The sequence below is a fragment of the Aethalodelphis obliquidens genome, unplaced genomic scaffold (genome assembly GCF_003676395.1).
Source record: "Aethalodelphis obliquidens isolate GAN/ISIS:26980383/991018 unplaced genomic scaffold, ASM367639v1 scaffold9, whole genome shotgun sequence".
NCBI lineage: Eukaryota > Metazoa > Chordata > Mammalia > Artiodactyla > Delphinidae > Aethalodelphis > Aethalodelphis obliquidens.
Window position 1 is genome coordinate 22,772,328 of NW_020837953.1, and position 19,542 is coordinate 22,791,869.

Below are 19,542 nucleotides of genomic sequence, written 5' to 3' on the forward strand. Positions count from 1 at the left end.
ATTTATTTATTTTTGGCTGTGTTGGGTCCTCGTTGCTGTGCGTGGGCTTTCTCCAGCTGTGGTGAGTGGGGGCCACTCTTCGTTGTGGAGCATGGGCTCTAGGCGCGAGGGCCCTAGCAGTTGTGGCACGTGGGCTTAGTAGTTGTCGCTTGCGGGCTCCAGAACACAGGCCCAGCAGCCGTGGCTCATGGGCCTAGCTGCTCCACGGCATGTGGAATCCTCCTGGACCAGGGCTCGAACCCGTGTCCCCTGCATTGGCAGGTGGATTCCCAACCACTGCACCACCAGGGAAGCCCCTGCTATGTGGTTTTTTAGTACCTTTCTTTGCAGTTGTTTTCAAACTTGCCTTTTACTTTTTAAAATATAAATAAATTTTTTAATTTATTTTTGGCTGCATTGGGTCTTTGTCGTTGGGTCTTAGTTGCTGCGTGCGGGCTTTCTCTAGTTGCGGCGAGCGGGGGCTACTCTTAGTTGTGGTGCGCGGGCTTCTCATTGCAGTGGCTTCTCTTGTTGCACAGCTTGGGCTCTAGGTGCGTAGCTTCAGTATTTGGCACATGGGCTCAGTAGTTGGGGCTCTCAGGCTCTAGAGCACAGGCTCAGTAGTTATGGTGCATGGACTTAGTTGCCCTGCGGCATGTGGGATCTTCCCAGACCGGGGCTCAAACCCATGTCCCCAGCATTGGCAGGCAGATTCTCAACCACCGTGCCATCCGTGAAGTCCCTACTTCTTTAAGTATAGTAAGCATAGGTTTTCTGTAGTCTGTATTTAATTTCAATTTCTGAAGTCTTTAAGAACCTCTTTCTGTTTGTTGTTTCTGCTGTTGTATCGCTCATGAAATTAATTTCCCTGTGTGCTTGTTGGTTATCTTTGACTGTGTACTTCTGTTCACTGTAGTTAAAAGTATTTGTAGAATAGTTTGATGGCTGGGATGAAGGTGCTGTCTTCCAGAGAAGACCTATGTTTGCTTCTGCTAGGATTGCTTGGACCAAGTTCAAGGCTTGAGGGTCCCCAAAAGATCCAAACTTTAATTCCAAGAGAGGAATGAGGAATGGTCTGCTTTGCCTTTCACTCTTTCTTCCTTTGCACAGAGTCTTTCCGTTGTCTCAGAATGTTTTGTATAACAGATCTTGTGGAATGACTCCTGTGTTTTTGATCTTTGGTGGCAATGAAGAAAACGACCCTTTCTCTTAGATTTTGTACTTGTATATTCTCAGATCTCAAGGATTCTGGAGTTTTGCACTTCTGGCATTTATTTTTGAACTGTTCTGAAATTTTCCTCAAAAAATGCACTACTTTTGCTTCCTTTGGCTTCTTAGGTACCTACACTAGAATGAGAATGGATTGGCATGGTCGCAAAGGGGAATTTTATGCTAATTAGTGAGGCATTGTATATTTTTCTAAAAAGAATAAAGTGAAAGAAAAACAAAGCAGGCAGATTTTCCCAGGCCAGGGCGCAAACCCATGGCTCCTGTAAAGGATCAGCAGTCTCACCTGTTTGTTTCACTGGGCTTCTCTGAAGCTTTCGTCAAAGCAGACCCCTCCGGCATCTACGTCATTGCGCAGGTAGGTGAACAGCTGCATGAGTGTTGTCCTGGGTGTCTTCCTTTCTGCCTTTAAACGTTTCGTGCTGATCAGGAGTCACTGCTGCGGCACTATTCAGTAGCTGGTCCTTTAAGTAGAGCATCTCATTTGTAGATGTATTTAACTTAAAATTTGACGTGATTTGCGCTAAGAATGAGTTGCTCAGTTTTATGTCAGTGAGACGCAAACTCGTGTGTCTTTTCATGGTGGCAGCAACAATCGATTGACTGACTTGCTGCTGTACCTTGATATGTTGTAACCTAGTCCTCTTGCTATCACTTCTCTTCTGCTTCCGTGAGCCGAGGAAGGAAATGATTATTACTTTGTGCTCTCACTTTGTACATTAACAGTGTTGAATCTAGTCTCTCCAGCTCCAGTCCCTCTTATAAACCGCTTCTAGCCTAATCTTAAAGCACGTATTTGCACAGAGAACTCAATACACGTTAGTTGTTTGGTGTTACTTCCCTGTTCCGAAACTCTGGATGCCTTCATCTTGTTATGTCCTGCTAGTGGCTGTTTTACTGCAAATAACCCTGACTGATTGCTTGGAATTTGACTTACGTGTTTGTAGATCTCAAAGATGTTGAGATTTGAACACTTACTGTGTTCCGGACACTAAGCAAACACTTTACATTATCTCATTTAATCCCTAAAGCTACTTCTTGAGTATAGGGAACATGGCTGTAGCCCCAAGCATCTAGCCCAGTATCTCGTCCATAAGAGATACTCAAGACGTGAGAGAAAGAATTCCTATTTTACAGACGGGGAAACAGGCTCAGAAAGATTAAGCAACAAGTCAGTTTTCTTAACATCCCCTCGTATTGTCCCCCATGTTAGATCCCCTAGTCGGACAGTTATGACTCCGCTCAACCTGTCATTCCATTTCACCTGTCATTTCTCAAGCTCTCTATTTAAAAGGTGTTGTTTGATTTATTTGTCCCAAATACCTTGTGTTTTCTCACCTCTGCACTGTTTTGCACGTGCTATTTTTTGTACTTATTTTGGCTCTCATTTTTCAAGGTCCAGTTTAAATTCTGCCCCTTCAGTGAAGCTTTTCCTGAATAATCCGCTCTTTCTTCTCTGACTCCCATAATACTTAGTATCCATGTCAGCCCTTTGGGACGTCGGCTACTGCGTGGACTCTATTCATAGGCCTTTGATTTGACTTCCGCTGCTTTGTTTGTGTTTTGCATGTGTGCGTGTGTACACGTGTACCCACTTTACAGAATATGACCAATTCATCCATCCATTTACTCAGAACTCCCATAGCAGCTGGCCCCAAATGAGTAAATAGTTGGTTTTGCTCCTCAGTGTATGAGAATGGTCTGCTATTGCAACATAGAGAAAATTTGCCGTATCTAACTTGCCTTCCTTACTTGTTTCCCACCTTTTTAGTTAACCCTTCTCTCCCCTGTGCCCAGCCCCTCCTCAGTGAGTCCTGTGTCCCTTCTGCAGTCCTGTCTGTGATGCAAAGCTTTTGTGACTACATGCCCTGTTGGCCTGCTCCTTCCCCGACCAGTGCCTCCACCATTAGCAGTTTCAGAGATGACATTTTTTATCTGAATAAATAGGATTAAGTACGGCAGAGGAAGGCTGTCCTGACCATACTTCTGTATCTTAGACTCATCTTTTTATATTTCGTTAGATTTCTTTTGTAACTTTTTAACCCTTGTGAGGGTTGTATGTATTAATATATCTGAAGTGTGTACAGCGGTGCCTGGCTTAGGGTAAGGACTGTCTGTGTCAGCTCTTGTTAGCATCTTGCAGTCTTATTTATTTATTTTTTATAAATATATTTATCTTATTTATTTTTATTTTTGGCTGCGTTGGGTCTTTGTTGCTGCGCGTGGGCTTTCTCTAGTTGCGGCGAGCGGGGGCTACTCTTGGTTGTGGTGCGCGGGCTGCTCATTGCAGTGGCTTCTCTTGTTGAGGAGCACAGGCTCTAGGCACGCGGGCCTCAGTAGTTGTGGCACATGGGCTCAGTAGTTGTGGTGCACGGGCTTAGTTGCTCTGCAGCATGTGGGATCCTCCCGGACCAGGGCTCGAACCCCTGTCCCCTGCATTGGTAGGCGGATTCTTAACCACTGCGCCACCAGGGAAACCCTATTTCTTTCTTTCTTTATTTGGCTGCGTCGGGTCTTAGTTGCCACACGTGAGATCTTTATTGCGGCATGCAGAATCTTTTTTTTTTTTTTTTTTTTTTTTTCCTTTTTGCGGTACGCGGGCCTCTCACTGTTGGGGCCTCTCCCGTCGCGGAGCACAGGCTCCGGACGCGCAGGCTCAGCGGCCATGGCTCACGGGCCCAGCCGCTCCGCGGCATGTGGGATCCTCCCGGACCGGGGCACGAACCCGCGTCCCCTGCATCGGCAGGCGGACTCTCAACCACTGCGCCACCAGGGGAGCCCCAGAATCTTTTTTGTTGCGGCACGCAGACTCTTCATTGTGGTGCTCAGGCTTTCTCTAGTTTCGGTGAGCGGGGGCTACTCTTGGTCGCAGTGTGCAGGCTTCTCGCTGCGTTGGCTTCTCGTTGCGGAGCACGGGCTCTAGGCATGCGGGCTCAGTAGTTGCGGTTTGCAGGCTCTAGGGCGCAGGCTCAGTAGTTGTGGCGCATGGGCTTAGTTGCTTCGCGGCATGTGGGGTCTTCCCAGACCAGGGCTCGAACCCACGTCCCCTGCATTGGCAGGTGGATTCTTAACCACTGCGCCGCATGAAGTCCCGCATTCTTTTTAAAAGCCAGAAAATACCCCCTAGTCTGGTTGTTCCTCCTCTGTTGATGAATATTCCCATCATCTCCCTTTTCCCCCACTGTGAACAGTGTCACAGTAAACATCCTTGTACCCATAGGCTTTTTTGCAGTGGAGTTTTAATTTCTGTATGACAGTATCCCAGAAGTGGCACTACTGTGTCAAAGAATGATTTTCATAAATACAGCCCAGTACTTTCTGTAGTATGAAGGGAAATGTATATTTGGTCTTTGTCCCCTTTCCTGGCACACAGCTCCTAAAACTCTTGGAGTCTCCAGAATATTAAGAATGACTAGCATGGGGCTTCCCTGGTGGCACAGTGGTTAAGAATCCGCCTGCCAATGCAGAGGACACGGGTTCGAGCCCTGGTCCAGGAAGATCCCACATGCCGTGGAGCAACTAAGCCCATGCGCCACAGCTACTGAGCCCGCGCTGTAGAGCCTGCAAGCCACAACTACTGAGCCCACGTGCCACCACTACTGAAGCCCACTTGCCTAGAGCCTGTGCTCTGCAACAGGAGAAGCCACCGCAATGAGAAGCCCGCGCACCGCAATGAAGAGTAGACCCCACTCGCTGCAACTAGAGAAAGCCCGTGCACGGCAATGAAGACGCAACACAGCCAAAAATAAATAAATAAATACATACATAAATTTTAAAGAAAAAGAATGGCTAGTATGCAAAAGAGTAGTCTTTTGTACGCTAATGAGATGACTGGTGGCTGTGTTCACTGCCCCTCCCTCGCCCACAGATAGCATCAGATGGGGGCTGGTCACCCAAAAGACCAGTCCTTGACTAGAAGTTTGGAACTTTCAGCCTTAACCCTGAAACCTCCAGGGAGGGGAAGGGGACTGGAGATTGAGCTCATCACCAATGGCTAGTGACTTAATTAGTCATGCCTGCATAATGAAACTTCCATAAAAACCCCTAAATGATGGAGTTTCTGTTGGTGAACATGGTGCTGTGCTGGGAAGTTTCCCAGCCCAGAGAAGGCAAGGCAGCTCCACGCTCCTCCCCATACCTTGCCCTGTGTGCCTCTTCCATGTGCCTGTTTCTGAGTTGTATCCTTTGTAATAAAGCGTGTTCCTGATCCTAGCGGATTATTGACCCTGAGGAGGGGGTTGTGGTACCCCTGGTTTATGACTGGTCTGTTGGATGTCTGGGAGGCCCAGGACTGGTGACTGGTGTCTGAAGTAGGGAGCACTCTTGTGGGACTGAGCCCTTAAATTGTGGGTTCTGCCCTGACTCCAGTAGTTAGTGTCAGAATTAAATTCAAGTGTTGGTGTCTGGGCAATCAGGGAATTGGTTGTTGGTGTTGGAAAACACCCTGGACTTTCCAAAAAGAGCCTTGCCATTCCTATTCTTAAAAGCATACCTTGGGAGGGCCTGTTACAGATACATTGGGGTAAAATAAGGGGGAAAAAGATTACGTTTAAACTCTTTCATTAGAGTGAATTTTTAATCTACGCAAATACAGACAAAACAATGAATCCCTGTGTACCCATCACACTGCCCCCAAACCATCACACTGTGGCCAGTCCTGTCCTATCCACACCCTACCTGCCCTCACCTCCACCCCCTGTATTATGTTGAAAAATCTCAGAAATCTACCCCTGTTTCTTGTATACATATTCTAGTATGTTGGGGTTTTTTAAAATTTTTTTTAAATTTATTTTTGGCTGCGTTGGGTCTTTGTTGCTGCATGCAGGCTTTCTCTAGTCGCGGCGAGCAGGGCTACTCTTCGTTGCAGTGCGCGGGCTTCTCATTGCGGTGGCTTCTCTTGTTGCAGAGCACGGGCTCTAGGCGCGCGGGCCTCAGTAGTTGCAGCACACGGGCTCAGTAGTTGCGGCTCGCGGGCTCTAGTGCACAGACTCAGTAGTTGTGGCGTGTGGGCTCAGTTGCTCTGCAGCATGTGGGATCTTCCCGGACCAGGGATCGAACCCATGTCCCCTGTATTGGCAGGCGGATTCTCAACCACTGTGCCACCAGGGAAGTCCCTTTCAGTATGTATTGCCAAATGATAGTTTTTAAATTGTGGCAAGAACACTAAACATAAGATCTACAGATTTTTTTTTCACTTTTTAATTTATTTTTGGCTACGTTGGATCTTCGTTGCTGTGTGCAGGCTTTCTCTAGTTGCGGCGAGCGGGGGCTACTCTTCATTGTGGTGCGTGGGCTTCTCATTGCGGTGGCTTCTCTTGTTGTGGAACATGGGCTCTAGGCACGCAGGCTTCAGTAGTTGCAGCGTGCGGGCTCAGTAGTTGTGGCACACGGGCTTGGTTGCTCCACGGCATGTGGGATCTTCCCAGACCAGGGCTCGAACCCGTGTCCCCTGCATTGGCAGGTGGATTCTTAACCACTGCGCCACCAGGGGAGTCCAGTGCTACAGATTTTTAAGTGCACAGTACAATAGTCTTAACTGTACAGAGTTGCACTGCAGATCTCTAGGACTTAATTGTCTTGCATGACTGAAACTTTATACTCATCAAACAGCAACTCCCCCCTCCCCCCGCCCAGCCACTGGCAACCACCATTCTACTTTCTGCTTCTGTGAGTTTGACTGTTTTAGATACCTCATAGAAGTGGAATCACGCAGTATTTGTTTTTCTGTGACTGGCTTATTTCACGTAGCATAACGTCCTCCAGGTTCATCCATTGTTGTGGCATATGACAGGGTTTCCTTCTTTTTAAGGCTGAATAATATATTCCATTGTTACGTATATACCACATTTTCTTTTTTTTAAATAAATTTATTTATTTATTTTATTTTTGGCTGTGTTGGGTCCTTGTTGCGCATGGGCTTTCTTTTAGTTGCGGCGAACAGGGGCTACTCTTTGTTGCGGTGCGTTGGCTTCTCATTGCAGTGGCTTCTCTTGTTGCGAGCACGGGCTCTAGGCACATGGGCCTCAGTAGGTGTGGCACTCGGGCTCAGTGGTTGTGGCTTGCAGACTCAGCAGCTGTGGCACACGGGCTTAGTTGCTCCGTGGCATGTGGGATCTTCCCACACCAGAGCTCGAACCCACGTCCCCTGCATTGGTAGGCAGATTCTTAACCACTGCGCCACCAGGGAAGCCCTACCCCAGTTCCTTTATCCGTTCATCTATTGACAGACATTTAAGTCGTTTCCACATTTGGGCTATTGAATAATGCTGCAATGAACATAGGAGTGCAGATATCTCTTCAAGATCCTGATTTCAGTTCTTTTGGATAAATACCCATAAGTGGGGTTACTGGATCATATGGTAGTTATATAAACGATAGGCCCTTTACACTATGATCACACTTAAAAACTCCCAAACAGAGCATGTATTAGTACTGCATTTCTTTCTAATGCTGAATAATACAGGCATACTTTGTTTTATTGCACTTTGCAGATACTGCATTTTTTACAAATTGAATGTTTGTGGCAACCCTGTGCTGTCAGATGATGGTTAGCATTTTTTAGCAATAATATATTTTTAAATTAAGGTATGTACATGTTTTTAGACATAATGCTGTTGCACACTTAATAGACTCAGTATAGTGTAAACATAACTTCTGTATGCACTGGGAAACCAAAACATTTGTGTAACTCACATTATTTTGATACTCGCTTTATCGTAGTGGTCTAGAACCGAATCCACAACGTCTCCGAGCTGTGCCTATATTCCATTGCATGGTTATACCACATTTTATTTATGCATTCATCAGTTGATGGACATTTTGCTGCTGTAAATAATACTTCCGTGAACATTTACGACCAGTTTTGTGTGAACGTGTTATCATTTCTCTTGGATATATACTCAGGAGTGGAATTGCTGGTGATTTGTCAACTCAATGTTTAATCTTTTGCGGAACTGCCAAAGCGTCTTCCAAGTTAGCTGTACAATTTATATTCCCATCAGCAGTGTTTGAAGGTTCTAGTTTCTCCACATCTTCACCAACACTTGTTACTGTTTGTCTTTCCATTATAGTTACCCCAGTGGGTAGGCAGTGCTATCTCATTGTAGTTTTGATTTGCATTTCCCTGATGGCTAATGATGTTGTGCATCTTTTCCTGTGCTTATTGGCCATTTGTATATCTTCTTTTGAGAAATGTCTATTCAAATCCATTGCTGATCTTTTTAATTTTTTTTGTCTTTTTATTATTGAGTTCTAAGAGTTCCTTATGTATTCTGGATACAAGTCTTTATCAGATATATGATGTGCAAATATTTTCTCCCATTCTGTGGGTTGTGATTTTTTTTTCTTTCTTTTTTCTAGTTAGCATTGGTTTATAACTTATAAGTTTGATATGTACAACATTATACTTTGACTTCTGTTTATACTACAGTGTTCTCACCACCGAAAGTTTAGTTTCCATCTGTCACCATATAGCTGACCCCCTTTGCCCATTTTGCCCTCACCTCACCCCTGTGGGTTGTTTTACTTTTTGGGTGATATTTGCAGTTCAAGAGTTTTACATACATGATATAGTTCACTTTACATATTTTTTCTTTTGTCATGCTTGCTCTTGTGGTCTTATCTAAGAAACCATTGCCTAATCCAATAGATTCTAAGAGTTTTATAGCTCCTACATTTAGGTCTCTGATCCATTTTGAGTTAATTTTTGTATATGGTATGAGATAGGGTTCCAATTTCATTCTTTTGCATGTGGATATCCAGTTATCCAGTTATCTTAGCCATAAAGAGAAACGAAACTGAGTTATCTGTAGTGAGGTGGATGGACCTAGAGTCTGTCATACAGAGTGAAGTGACTCAGAAAGAGAAAAACAAATACCGTATGCTAACACATATATATGGAATCTAAAAAAAAAAAAAAAATCGTTCTGAAGAACCTAGGGGCAGGAACGGTAAGCTGGGATGAAGTGAGAGAGTGGCATGGACCTATACACACTACCAAATGTAAAATAGCTAGTGGGATATAGCTGCATAGCACATGGAGATCAGCTCGGTGCTTTGTGACCGCCTAGAGGGATGGGATAGCGAGGGTGGGGGGGAGATGCAAGAGGGAGGAGATATGAGGATACATGTATATGTATAGCTGATTCACTTTGTTATACAGCAGAAACCAACACACTATTGTAAAGCAATTATACTCCAATAAAGATGTTAAAAATAAATAAATAAAATTGGGAATATCTGTCAGCTGAAGGGTATTATTACCACTTTTAAAATAATGTTCTTAAGGCTTCTCAGAGTAACTTAGGTAATGAGGCTCTTCTCCTCCTGGGCCCTTTTTCTTGATGGAAAGTCAGGATTCCCATGTGGTCTGGGGAAGGAACCAGGGCCAGCTGTAGGATGTTTTCCCAAGGTCATCTCTCACCTCCCGAAGACCTATGTAATGTTTTTGATAATGCTTCTTGTGTAATTATTAATCCCATTAGCATATTCTTGTTTAAATAACCTTTATGTAGCGAGGTTATCTTGATTGTGTGGTCTAATCTCCCAGCCGTCCTTAGGTCTGTTGCCTCTGGTTACATTGTTTCCGATTACAAGTTTCTCAGGAACTCTGATAACTTTGTATGTGTCTTCCTGTCAGTTAGAACATATGGTCCTTGAGGGTAGGAAACAAGTCTTTTTCTATGTGTTAGTGCTCAGAAAATCTTTCCTGACTGATGGACAAACTTCCTGAGGAGTACTGATGATGCTTTGGGGGACTTGTGTTTATTCCCTCCAGGGGAGCCAGGAAGTGGGACGGAAAGTGATACTTCTCCAGACTTCCACAATCAGGAAAATGAGCCCAGCCAGGAGGATCCTGAGGATCTGGATGGATCTGTGCAGGGAGTGAAACCTCAGAAGGCTGCTTCTTCTACTTCCTCAGGGAGTCATCATAGCAGCCATAAAAAACGAAAGAATAAAAACCGGCACAGGTCAGTGGTAGGGACCACCTTTCCCCACCCGCTAGGCCCCCACCCTATCCCCACCCACTTAGAGCTTCCGTGACCATTGCTGTGAAGGGACTTTAATAGAATAAACATTCTTCAGGATTGGTGTGGTCTTTCTGTTGCTGATGGGAAGAAATTCATTTGGTCCAAGTGAAACAGGCTAATTTTTCTCTAAGGGAGGAATTAGTGGGCATTAGAGGAACTGTGAAGGAAGACATCCTTCTCAGTGTTTCTAGTGTAGAAGAATTTGATTCCATAAAACTTTTGTTTAATACAGTGAATTTGAAATCCTTTCAGAAGAGAAAAAGGGAAATAGAAATGGAATCTGTGTACTAGTGTTTGGAAAATGCCACTAGCATGTGTTGGGAAGCTGAAAAGTGGGATATAAGTCTTGTGCTCCTAACCTTGATCCCTGCCTGTTCTTATTCCCTGGAGGATGGACAGAACTGATCTGATAGTGCCTTTATGCTTTTTATTTTTTTTTTTTATTTTTATTTTTCGGTACGCGGGCCTCTCACTGCTGCGGCCTCTCCCGCTGCGGAGCACAGGCTCCGGACGTGCAGGCTCAGCGGCCATGGCTCACGGGCCCAGCCGCTCCGCGGCATGTGGGATCTTCCCGGACCGGGGCACGAACCCGTGTCCCCTGCATCGGCAGACGGACTCCCAACCACTGCGCCACCAGGGAAGCCCCCTTTATGCTTTTTAAATACAAGTTTTTTGATTGCTTATGATTTCTCTATTTTTATATATCTTTGTAAAATGCTGATTTCAGTATCAGAGGAACAATATAAGGGCTATAAGATAGGAGAGCACCTTCCTAGATAATGTTTGTTCACTGTGTTTTTTTGCAGTGCCTAATGAGATAGGAATCACATCAGTGGGCAGAGAGGTCAGGTGCCACCCAGAGAGGATTTTAGCATTCACTCTGCTTGGGGTTTATATGATGATGCCGGGGCCTGTTAGCTCAGATAATTGGAAATTATACAGCTGAACTCAGAGAGGGTAATGCAGTAGTTTCTAGAGGAAGGGATGGCCTCAAACCTTCTTCTGGGAGGTTTGAAAACCAGATATCCACCAGGTTGGCTTTTGTCCTGCTCCTCTTAGGAGCCTGCATGCTGAGGAGATGAAAGGGGGCGTGCAAGGAATGGGTGGGCTTCCCTGTGCCAGTCAGTTTGCTTCTGGGCTGGGTTGTCCCACAGAACATTCCCTCAGGCACCCAGGATATTACAGTTGTTACCTTTGCCAGATGTGGCATACAGGGATAATACAGAGTGAACTCTAACGGGTTTAAGCCTCCTTGGCATCAACTGATTCTTTAATTCTTTTAAGAGTTTTTCTTGTCAATGGTGGTGGTGGTTTTTAGACCCAGAAATAGTATATCCTCCAGATAGTGGCTAAGGACTGCAGCCTAACATTTTTCTGCACACCAGAAATCACCACGCCAATCTCATAAGTGCAGTAAGAGAGAGCAAAAATTGCATCTCTGTCTCTCTCTTTTTTTTTTTTTGGTAAGGCTACAGCTTATTTAATCGCTGTGACAGGACTGACGCTACTTTATCATAAACAGCAGAGATCCATACTCTTAAAAATATTTTTTTAAATTGTCAAGATAAAAGGGTCATGCTCTGTGTTGCTTTCATTAAGTTTACACCAGTGTCATTTTAAATGGGATAATTATTTTCCTGTTTCAGAGTAGAGGAGGGGTAAATTCCTTGAAAGTTTCTGGGACACTTTCTCCATTCCTGGTACACTAGACTCTATTGATAGCTGTTGTTTATTTCAGGTAATACCTTATTTTCCTTAATGATACGATCAGCTGATAAAAGGGAATTAGACATTGAACTTAATTTTCTTCTTGCAGATTACTGGTAGATTTCCATAGTAACAGCATTTCCTACCGTTTCCTCTCCTGGCCCTAGGAACTAACTCCTTCCAGAAAAATACTAGGATTTAAAAAGATATTTGATGTTAGTTATTGCCTTCACAATGGGGCTTTCTGTTTGGAAAGCAGGATCCTTTTGTGTTCCCCAGGTTCAGTATCCTGCTGGGTTTCTCCGTTGGCCTTAGGGCCTCACCTGCCCTGAGGGAGGATACTGGAGCTGATTTGCCTTCTTTCTGGAGAAAATAGGTTTATTAGCACACCTTCTCAGATTCCTGCCATCTTTAGTCAGGAATTGTGTCTGGCCCAAACCCCTGGCCCCTGACTAATGTCTTAGTGGGTCTGACTGATTGGGGGATGGGGGCGGGGGAGCACTTTGTCTACACATGTTTGTAACTTTGCTCCCAGTACAGTGTCGTTTCTCCTTCAACGTACCACACCCCATATTGTCAGATAAAAGTCAACAGTAAATTATTTCAACAAAAGTCTGAATACCCACCATGTGTAAGACACTGTTTAGTGATGAGTAAAGCGAAGTGGAAATAAATAAGTACCCTAGCAAAAAGGGAAGAACTTTGAATTTGTTCTCTTTAGGAATATAAAAATCTATCAAATAATTTTTAGCATTCATAAATGATCACAAGATTCTAAAGTCTTATCTTTTACCTGATATCTGAACGATAAGTCCCAGTGTCTTTAAAGAAAAAAGTTGAACTCGGTATAAGCTTATAGCTGCTCTTACAGGTTTTTGATACTGTACCGAGCTCTAGCATTCTAGGTAGTTTGTGACGTTTTCATGAAGTAGGTACAGTCTACTTCTTTACTTTCTGAACAAAGTTCAGTTAGGCTGAAAGTTAAATTTCTGACAGTTCCTGGTTTGTACACTTACTGTATAGTTTTCCCAAATGTCCGAAGTGAAACTGTTGCATAAAGGTTATTGAAGTTAAGCTTTCTTCCAGCTTCACTCTTGCAAACACTGGCTAGGAGGAAATACAGCCGTTTTGCATATTGTTTTACCTCCTGTCTACAGTCTGAAAGGCTCTGGAGCCAGCCAAGGAACTGGTGTCATGCCCCTGGTTAACATTTGCTTTGGAGGTCTGCCCAGCCCATGGTCTGTCAGCAGTGATGGCCCGAAACGGCCTTCTCCTCTAGGCTGCTCTCCCATCTGGACCCTTACGGCTTGGGTGCTTATGGATGTCAACTTCCCTTTGTTTCAGTAGATGCACTGCAGACTTCGGTGTTCCCTAATTGTAGCCCTGACGTAAACCATTAACTGCTCTCACCGGTTCAGGGGCAGAGTAATATGGCTGTGTGGGTTTTGGAATTAGACTCTGATTCAACCCCTGGCTTCTAGCATGAATGCAGAGAAAAGGAGTACCATGTTTGGACATGCTTAAATATAAAACCCGAGTTAGAAATTGCAAAATGTTTTTTATTTTCAAAACTGTATGATATTTTTATCTTTCATTTTAGTGAAAGTGTATTATGCTGAGTTGTTGGTACGGCCTTCAAAGCACTTTTCATTATGTGACTAAACCCTTTGTTCTCTATTTCTTCTAAATGCCCAGTTTATTTTTCATTATAATTAAATATTTTAAAAGTTCTAACTCTGAATCTGGTAGTTAATAGAAGGCCTGCGGGTGTCTAGTTTTCTAATGAAATAACTTTTCTTTTTATAGTCTGTTCTTCTGATATGAAATCCATTGAGGGAAGGGAATCTCCCAACCACAGAATCTTTGGTGCTTTGATGTCTGAAACTTTGTGGCTTAAGATTCTTAAAAGTGATTTTGTTTCTACAAATCTTGCTAGGGTGGCTAATCAACTAATTTATTCAATTAGGATATTAATTTCTATTGCTTTCTTCCTTTCAAATGCTGCCCCTCAGCCCGTCTGGCATGTTTGATTATGACTTTGAGTAAGTTTGATTTGAATTAGTATTTGTGCTGTGTTGTTTAGTGTGTAGAGACAAATATGCCTTTTTGAGACCTTTCTAACCCATAGTTTATCTGTTTAATTGTAGGTATGTATATTAGGTTAGGCTGGGAAGTTTTTTTTAAAAACAGAAAAACGTGATGGAGGTAACATTTTATTTAATAACTTAAGCAAAATTAAGTAAACTTCACTTTTATGCGTTTTAATTTCTTTAAAAATAGATAACCTTTACTTTGATTAATATTTAAATTGATATCCTGGCTTTGCTTCATAAGGAGATTGATAGTTTAAGACCTTTTGCTCTGGAAAGATTTAAAAATGGAAATTTGTTGACTTTCTTTTGTGTTTCATGTCCAGGAATACAAACTCCTAGTCTCTTTCCTGTTCTTAATCACTCAGTGTCTCAGTGATTATCAGCAGCATAGTTGCAGAGCTAACACATTAACGTAGAGCATGCCCTCTTAACCCAAGCTCTTTAACGTGTAATTTTGGAATAATTTTTAAAAATTGTACGACTTTTATAACTGCTGTAGTGTATTTCTTTTTGAGTCATCTAAGTTTACCTTGTGGCAAGAGTATCTGCTCATGTTTTTAATAAATACTTGCTTAATAATATCTGGGTAAACAACTAAATATGACATAGTCTAATGAAGAATGTGGATTTTACTTAACCAAATAGTCTTTGTTATAGCTTGTGCCCTATGCAGTAGCTGATTCTTGGACCCGTTTTCTGTAAATTAAAATGCAAATATCTTTTATCTTTCCTATCACAGGATTGATCTGAAGTTAAACAAAAAACCACGAGCTGTAAGTATCAGCCAGACCATTTCAGAGAGGCTGGTGATTTTTGTAGACGGTTAGAAAAACGTATTTGTCTTCAGAGCTTGAGTGTTCCTAATCTGGGGTCACAGTTCTTGTTTTACAGTCTGGGGTATCCATCTGGATGCACTTTGACTTTTAGGTTTGTGTACTCTCTTTATATTTTGGAGAGAGAAAGGCTCACACATTTTTTTCCTGAAGAAAAATTCCCTTTGATTAAATAATGAACTGTTAATACTACCCCTCCTCACCACCCCCATGCCTCTAACTGGTGAGTTCTCAGGTCTAATAAGGCAGAATTGACGTTTCTGTCCCTCTGTGGACTCAGAAGACAAGCCATTTTCGATGTGAAATATTGTCTGTCATATTTGAAATAGAATCTTTGGCTACAGAGCAATAGCCTAGCAGGGTTGTTGGTGAGAATTTGTCAATGTTCTGCTGAGAATAAGTTGGGACTTCTGTTTTTCTCTCTTCAGGATTATTAGAAGACTCATTAGTGCAGAAGCGTCCAGGCTATAGAGCCCTGCTTCCCTCCTCCGACCTCACAAAGATAAACACCCCTCACCTGGCTGCGTGGCCATCCATCTCTGCTTTCCCAGACCTGGTGCCTGTGACTCTGAGTAGTTTGTTCTGAAATGTGGTGACAAGCAAGTCATTTCTGTAAGACCATATTGGAGCATTTATTTTGTGTCATTTTCAGTAACAATTGCAGGACGACCCAAGACATTGTTTTAATCCCAGCAAGTTGCTAACTGTGCATTTCTCCGTTCTTGGAACCAATGTCTCCCCCGTCAAACTGGCTGGCACCAGCTTCATCTGTGATGCGCATCGAGAAATGTTCTCTAGGTTTGTTTTATGCTGAACGTAGAACAAGTCACATTTCAGAGGGAGGCTGTAAATATCTGGCATTTTCTTATTTTGTTTGTGTTTTATCGTTTTTCTATGATTGTTTTTACCATCTTATTTGCTTTGGGGACTTTTTGTAATGCCATTATACAGCTCATACCTTCCTGCTGACGTATCTGATCATCTCTTTCGTGCAGTTGCCAATATTCTTAACTGAAAGTAATTTGGTTTACCATAAATAAAATGGGGACTTGGCTTTTTGTTTCTTTGCAGAGGGAAGGTAAAGAGTGTTTATTTAATAATTACCTATCTTAAATCTTTTTGAGTTGGAAGCAGTTTCATGTTCAAGGAACAGGAAAAACTGAAACACATGAGTTTAAATGAGTCCTTTTAAAATAGGTATTTTTATTCTGTTGTATAAATAAAATTTCACAGGCTTTGACTTCTCATCCTTCACCTTTAAACTTGAGATTGTTTTTTCACTTACTTATTCGTATCATGCCTTACGGAAATTTCTTTCTCCATCTTTTCTCTCTCTTTGATGGTATTTGCCTGATTAAATATTGCTCTAAAAATGACTAAGGCACATGGAAAGGCTCTAAACTGTACCCAAAGCTGCTAACGCCTGGAGTCCTTGAGCAAAGTGAATGACAGGATCACCGAGAGGCCGCGATGCCCAGCAAACGCCCCTTCCTTTCAGGGTGGATGGGCCGAGGAGTCTGTTGATGGTTGTTACCTGCCTCTGGAGCAGCGGCCCTCCACCTCGGCTGCACATTGGAATCACCTGGGTTGCTTAAAAAAATACCAGTGCCTGGGTCGCACTCCCCAAGACCCTGACTCGGCTACAGCCTAGTATTGGGGATATTCGTTCCAAGAGTCCCTGGCATTCTGACAGGAAACCAAGTGGAGAACCACTGCATTAGGAGACTGGATTGTTCGATTTCAATCCCGTGTCATGAATCAGTCTAAGGGATAAGCTGTGGGGCCTCACCTTTCCTTTGACTCTGTTTAGTCATAAATACTTATCTCCATATCTTTGTTAGAAAAACTATGTTCCATTTGTGGCAATGTTGGTAGAGCTGAAATACGGATGGCGTCTATTATCAAAACACGTCGACCTTGTCAGATGTGCAAAAGCTTCCTCTTGTTCTCAAATAAACTTTGTTTTTTTTTTTTTGACTCTGGCTATTTAGATGTCTTTGCCTATGTCTTTGGTAGCAGAACTTGAGGGGTTTTTTAAGGAATTAGTTTCTTATATAGATTGTTCCTTAAAAACAAAACAAAACTAAAGACAATGGAAACCAGAAGCTTTCTGTATCCTTTTTTGTCAGTCTCCTTTCCCGGGAGGGAAGGATGGGATCCCGGTGGTTTCCTTAACTCGAGGACAGCACACAGCAAACCTGAAGATATTTCTGACTCTCACAGTTTGACTTTTGCTAGAGATAGAGTAGGACTACTCTTAAAAAGATATATTATTAAAAGCATATCTATGTGTATGAATACCTCTATGTATGTGTAATCATGGTTAGAGACATGGCTGGCTTTATACATACTTTCTCTGTAAAGTTTAATCATTGATTAGGAGACCTCACAACTTTCCTGTAAGTTGGCCAGACATACTGGAGATACAGGAGTCTTGAGAGACCACTTAGGTTCCCTGTGTTGGGCTGGTTTAGGAAATAATGCCAGGAGATCCCTGCCTACCATACTTGTGATATTTGCAACTTAGGCTATCAGCTGAGCTTAAGTTTGCTTGAGTTTAAAAGAGGATAAGGTTATGACCTTGATCAAGTTATTGATTAGAGGAACAACCATCCTAGCGGAGGAACACGTGTATTTAGGTAGCAGTTGCCCTCGCAGTTCCTATCTGTGACACTTGGTGGAGGTGGTCTGCTGGGTGGCCTGTGTCCTCCCATCTTAGCTGCCCCCACCAGTGACCCCTGCCCTGGAACGGCTGCCAGGACCACTGAGAAGGTACTGCCTTCACCAGCTTGGTTGGGTTTGGAGTAGTACTTGGCTTCCGGTCTTTAACCTTCTCATCTCTAAGATGGGAATAGGTTGTCCTTTGCTCCTTTTGGTAGTTATAAGATATTAAAAAAAAAAAATCCAGGCACTGTATGTCTTATCCTGGGAGGATGGTGCCTGTATAGAGCTTCCTAGGGAGTCTTAAGTACCCTCTTCCAGGAGATGAGGAAATAGCTCAAAGTGCTCTAAACACCCTCAGACCCTAAAAGTTGAACACAGAGAACGGGAACAACCCACAAAGCAGGAGGTGAGAAGCCATTTGGGGCCCAGGGGAGAGACAGAGGGAGGTGTTGTGAATTTGGACAGGGCTAGTGAGGGTTGAGAGCATGGCCTGTCGAAGCTGCTGTCCCCATCTTGGGGGCCTTCGGAGTGCTGTAGGAAATTGATCCATAATTAGGTTAAACGTTTACCCTACGATGGAGTTTATTCTCTTTGCTTAGAAGAAAATCCCTTGCTGTGAAAGAGGAGGGAGCAGGCGTTAGCATTATTTCCGACTCCAAGATTGAGCCTTTGGGTCTGGGGTCATGTAAGTACCCTGTAAGTATGTATTCTAAAGAGAGTGTTCTTGGCTTCTTGACCTGTGTGCTAAGTAAGGGAACTGAAACAAGAATTAAATGGCCTAAGCTTAAGAGCAGTAAGTATGCTGTTTTGAAACACTGTGTGACTTAGTTTTTGCTTTTATTCTGACTCCTCTGCCCCTTAGCCTTACTCCAAATTACTGAGGCATCATTACACTTAAAAAACTCACATCGGGGGCTCCCCTGGTGGCGTAGTGGTTGGGAGTCCGCCTGCCGATGCAGGGGACGCGGGTTCGTGCCCCGGTCCGGGAAGATCCTACACGCCGCGGAGCGGCTGGGCCCGTGAACCATGGCCGCTGAGCCTGCGCGTCTGGAGCCTGTGCTCTGCAATGGGAGAGGCCACAACAGTGAGAGGCCCGTGTACCGCAAAAAAAAAAAAAAAAAAAAAACCAACTCACATCGGAAGCCCGACTGGCGCTGCTGCACTGGGGGAGCAGGACTGCGCTCTGCACACATTTACTTCTCCCAGGCTGGGGTCGTACTGAGTCCCTGCGAGGGCAATGTGCCTGGAAGGTGCAGAGATAAGAAGGGGCTGAGGTTCTCATTCCTGTGTTAATCCAAATTAACATTATCAGGCCTGAATTTTATAAGTGGTAAGCTTCATGATTTGAAACAGTTTTCCTCACTGAGATGGGCTGTGGCGGAGTTGATTCTCATCCCCACTTCAAAGGCTGCTGGTCTCCAAGGGGAGGGGTTGGGGGCTGGGAAGAACACGGCAGGCCTTTGGTTTGTATTTACGTTCTGGCTCAGCCTTACTTAGTTCCTCACTTTGTGTTATATAATATGCAGAAATATTCATTCATTAGTACATGTAAGATAAGTTGTAAATAAATATTAGGTTGAACCACAAGCAGTCAACCATTTTGATCTTCCAAAATGGCAGTTATCATGGTTTAACAACACACACATGTTGGGGGCAGGTGTGCACCAACTTTTCACCGTTCGTGTACAAGAATAAACATTAGCTGGGAATTCCCTGGCGGTCTCGTGCTTAGGACTCCGCACTTGCACTGCTGTGGGCCAGGGATTGATCCCTGGTTGGGGAACGAAGATGCCATAATCCGTGTGGTGCCAAAAAGAAAAAAAAGAATAAACATTAGAGACCCCTGGCCAATACAGCCCTCCTCAGATCCCCATCTGCACCCCCATAACTTATTTCTCTACCCAAGGGTGCTTTAAAATATCTAATCTGGGGCTTCCCTGGTGGCACAGTGGTTGAGAGTCCGCCTGCCGATGCAGGGGACACGGCTTCGTGTCCCGGTCCGGGAAGATC

At 43.7% G+C, this 19,542-nt stretch overlaps 1 protein-coding gene across 3 annotated transcripts in view; it reads left to right on the forward strand.

Annotated features, from left to right (window-relative positions):
- Window positions 1–16,845, forward strand: part of MEAF6 (MYST/Esa1 associated factor 6) — a 24,451-nt gene extending 7,606 nt beyond the window's left edge. The window contains exons 5-8 of one of the 3 annotated variants that reach the window (XR_003433313.1): window positions 9,983–10,175; window positions 14,090–14,147; window positions 14,775–14,808; window positions 15,297–16,845. Coding sequence is in view for 2 of the 3 variants with exons in the window: in XM_027109063.1 (XP_026964864.1) it covers window positions 9,983–10,175; window positions 14,775–14,808; window positions 15,297–15,305 (236 nt within the window). In the remaining variant the exon portion in view is untranslated. The remainder of the gene's footprint in view (window positions 1–9,982; window positions 10,176–14,089; window positions 14,148–14,774; window positions 14,809–15,296) is intronic. The other 2 variants (XM_027109063.1, XM_027109064.1) reach the window with 2 other exon arrangements.
- Window positions 16,846–19,542: the final 2,697 nt, after the last annotated feature.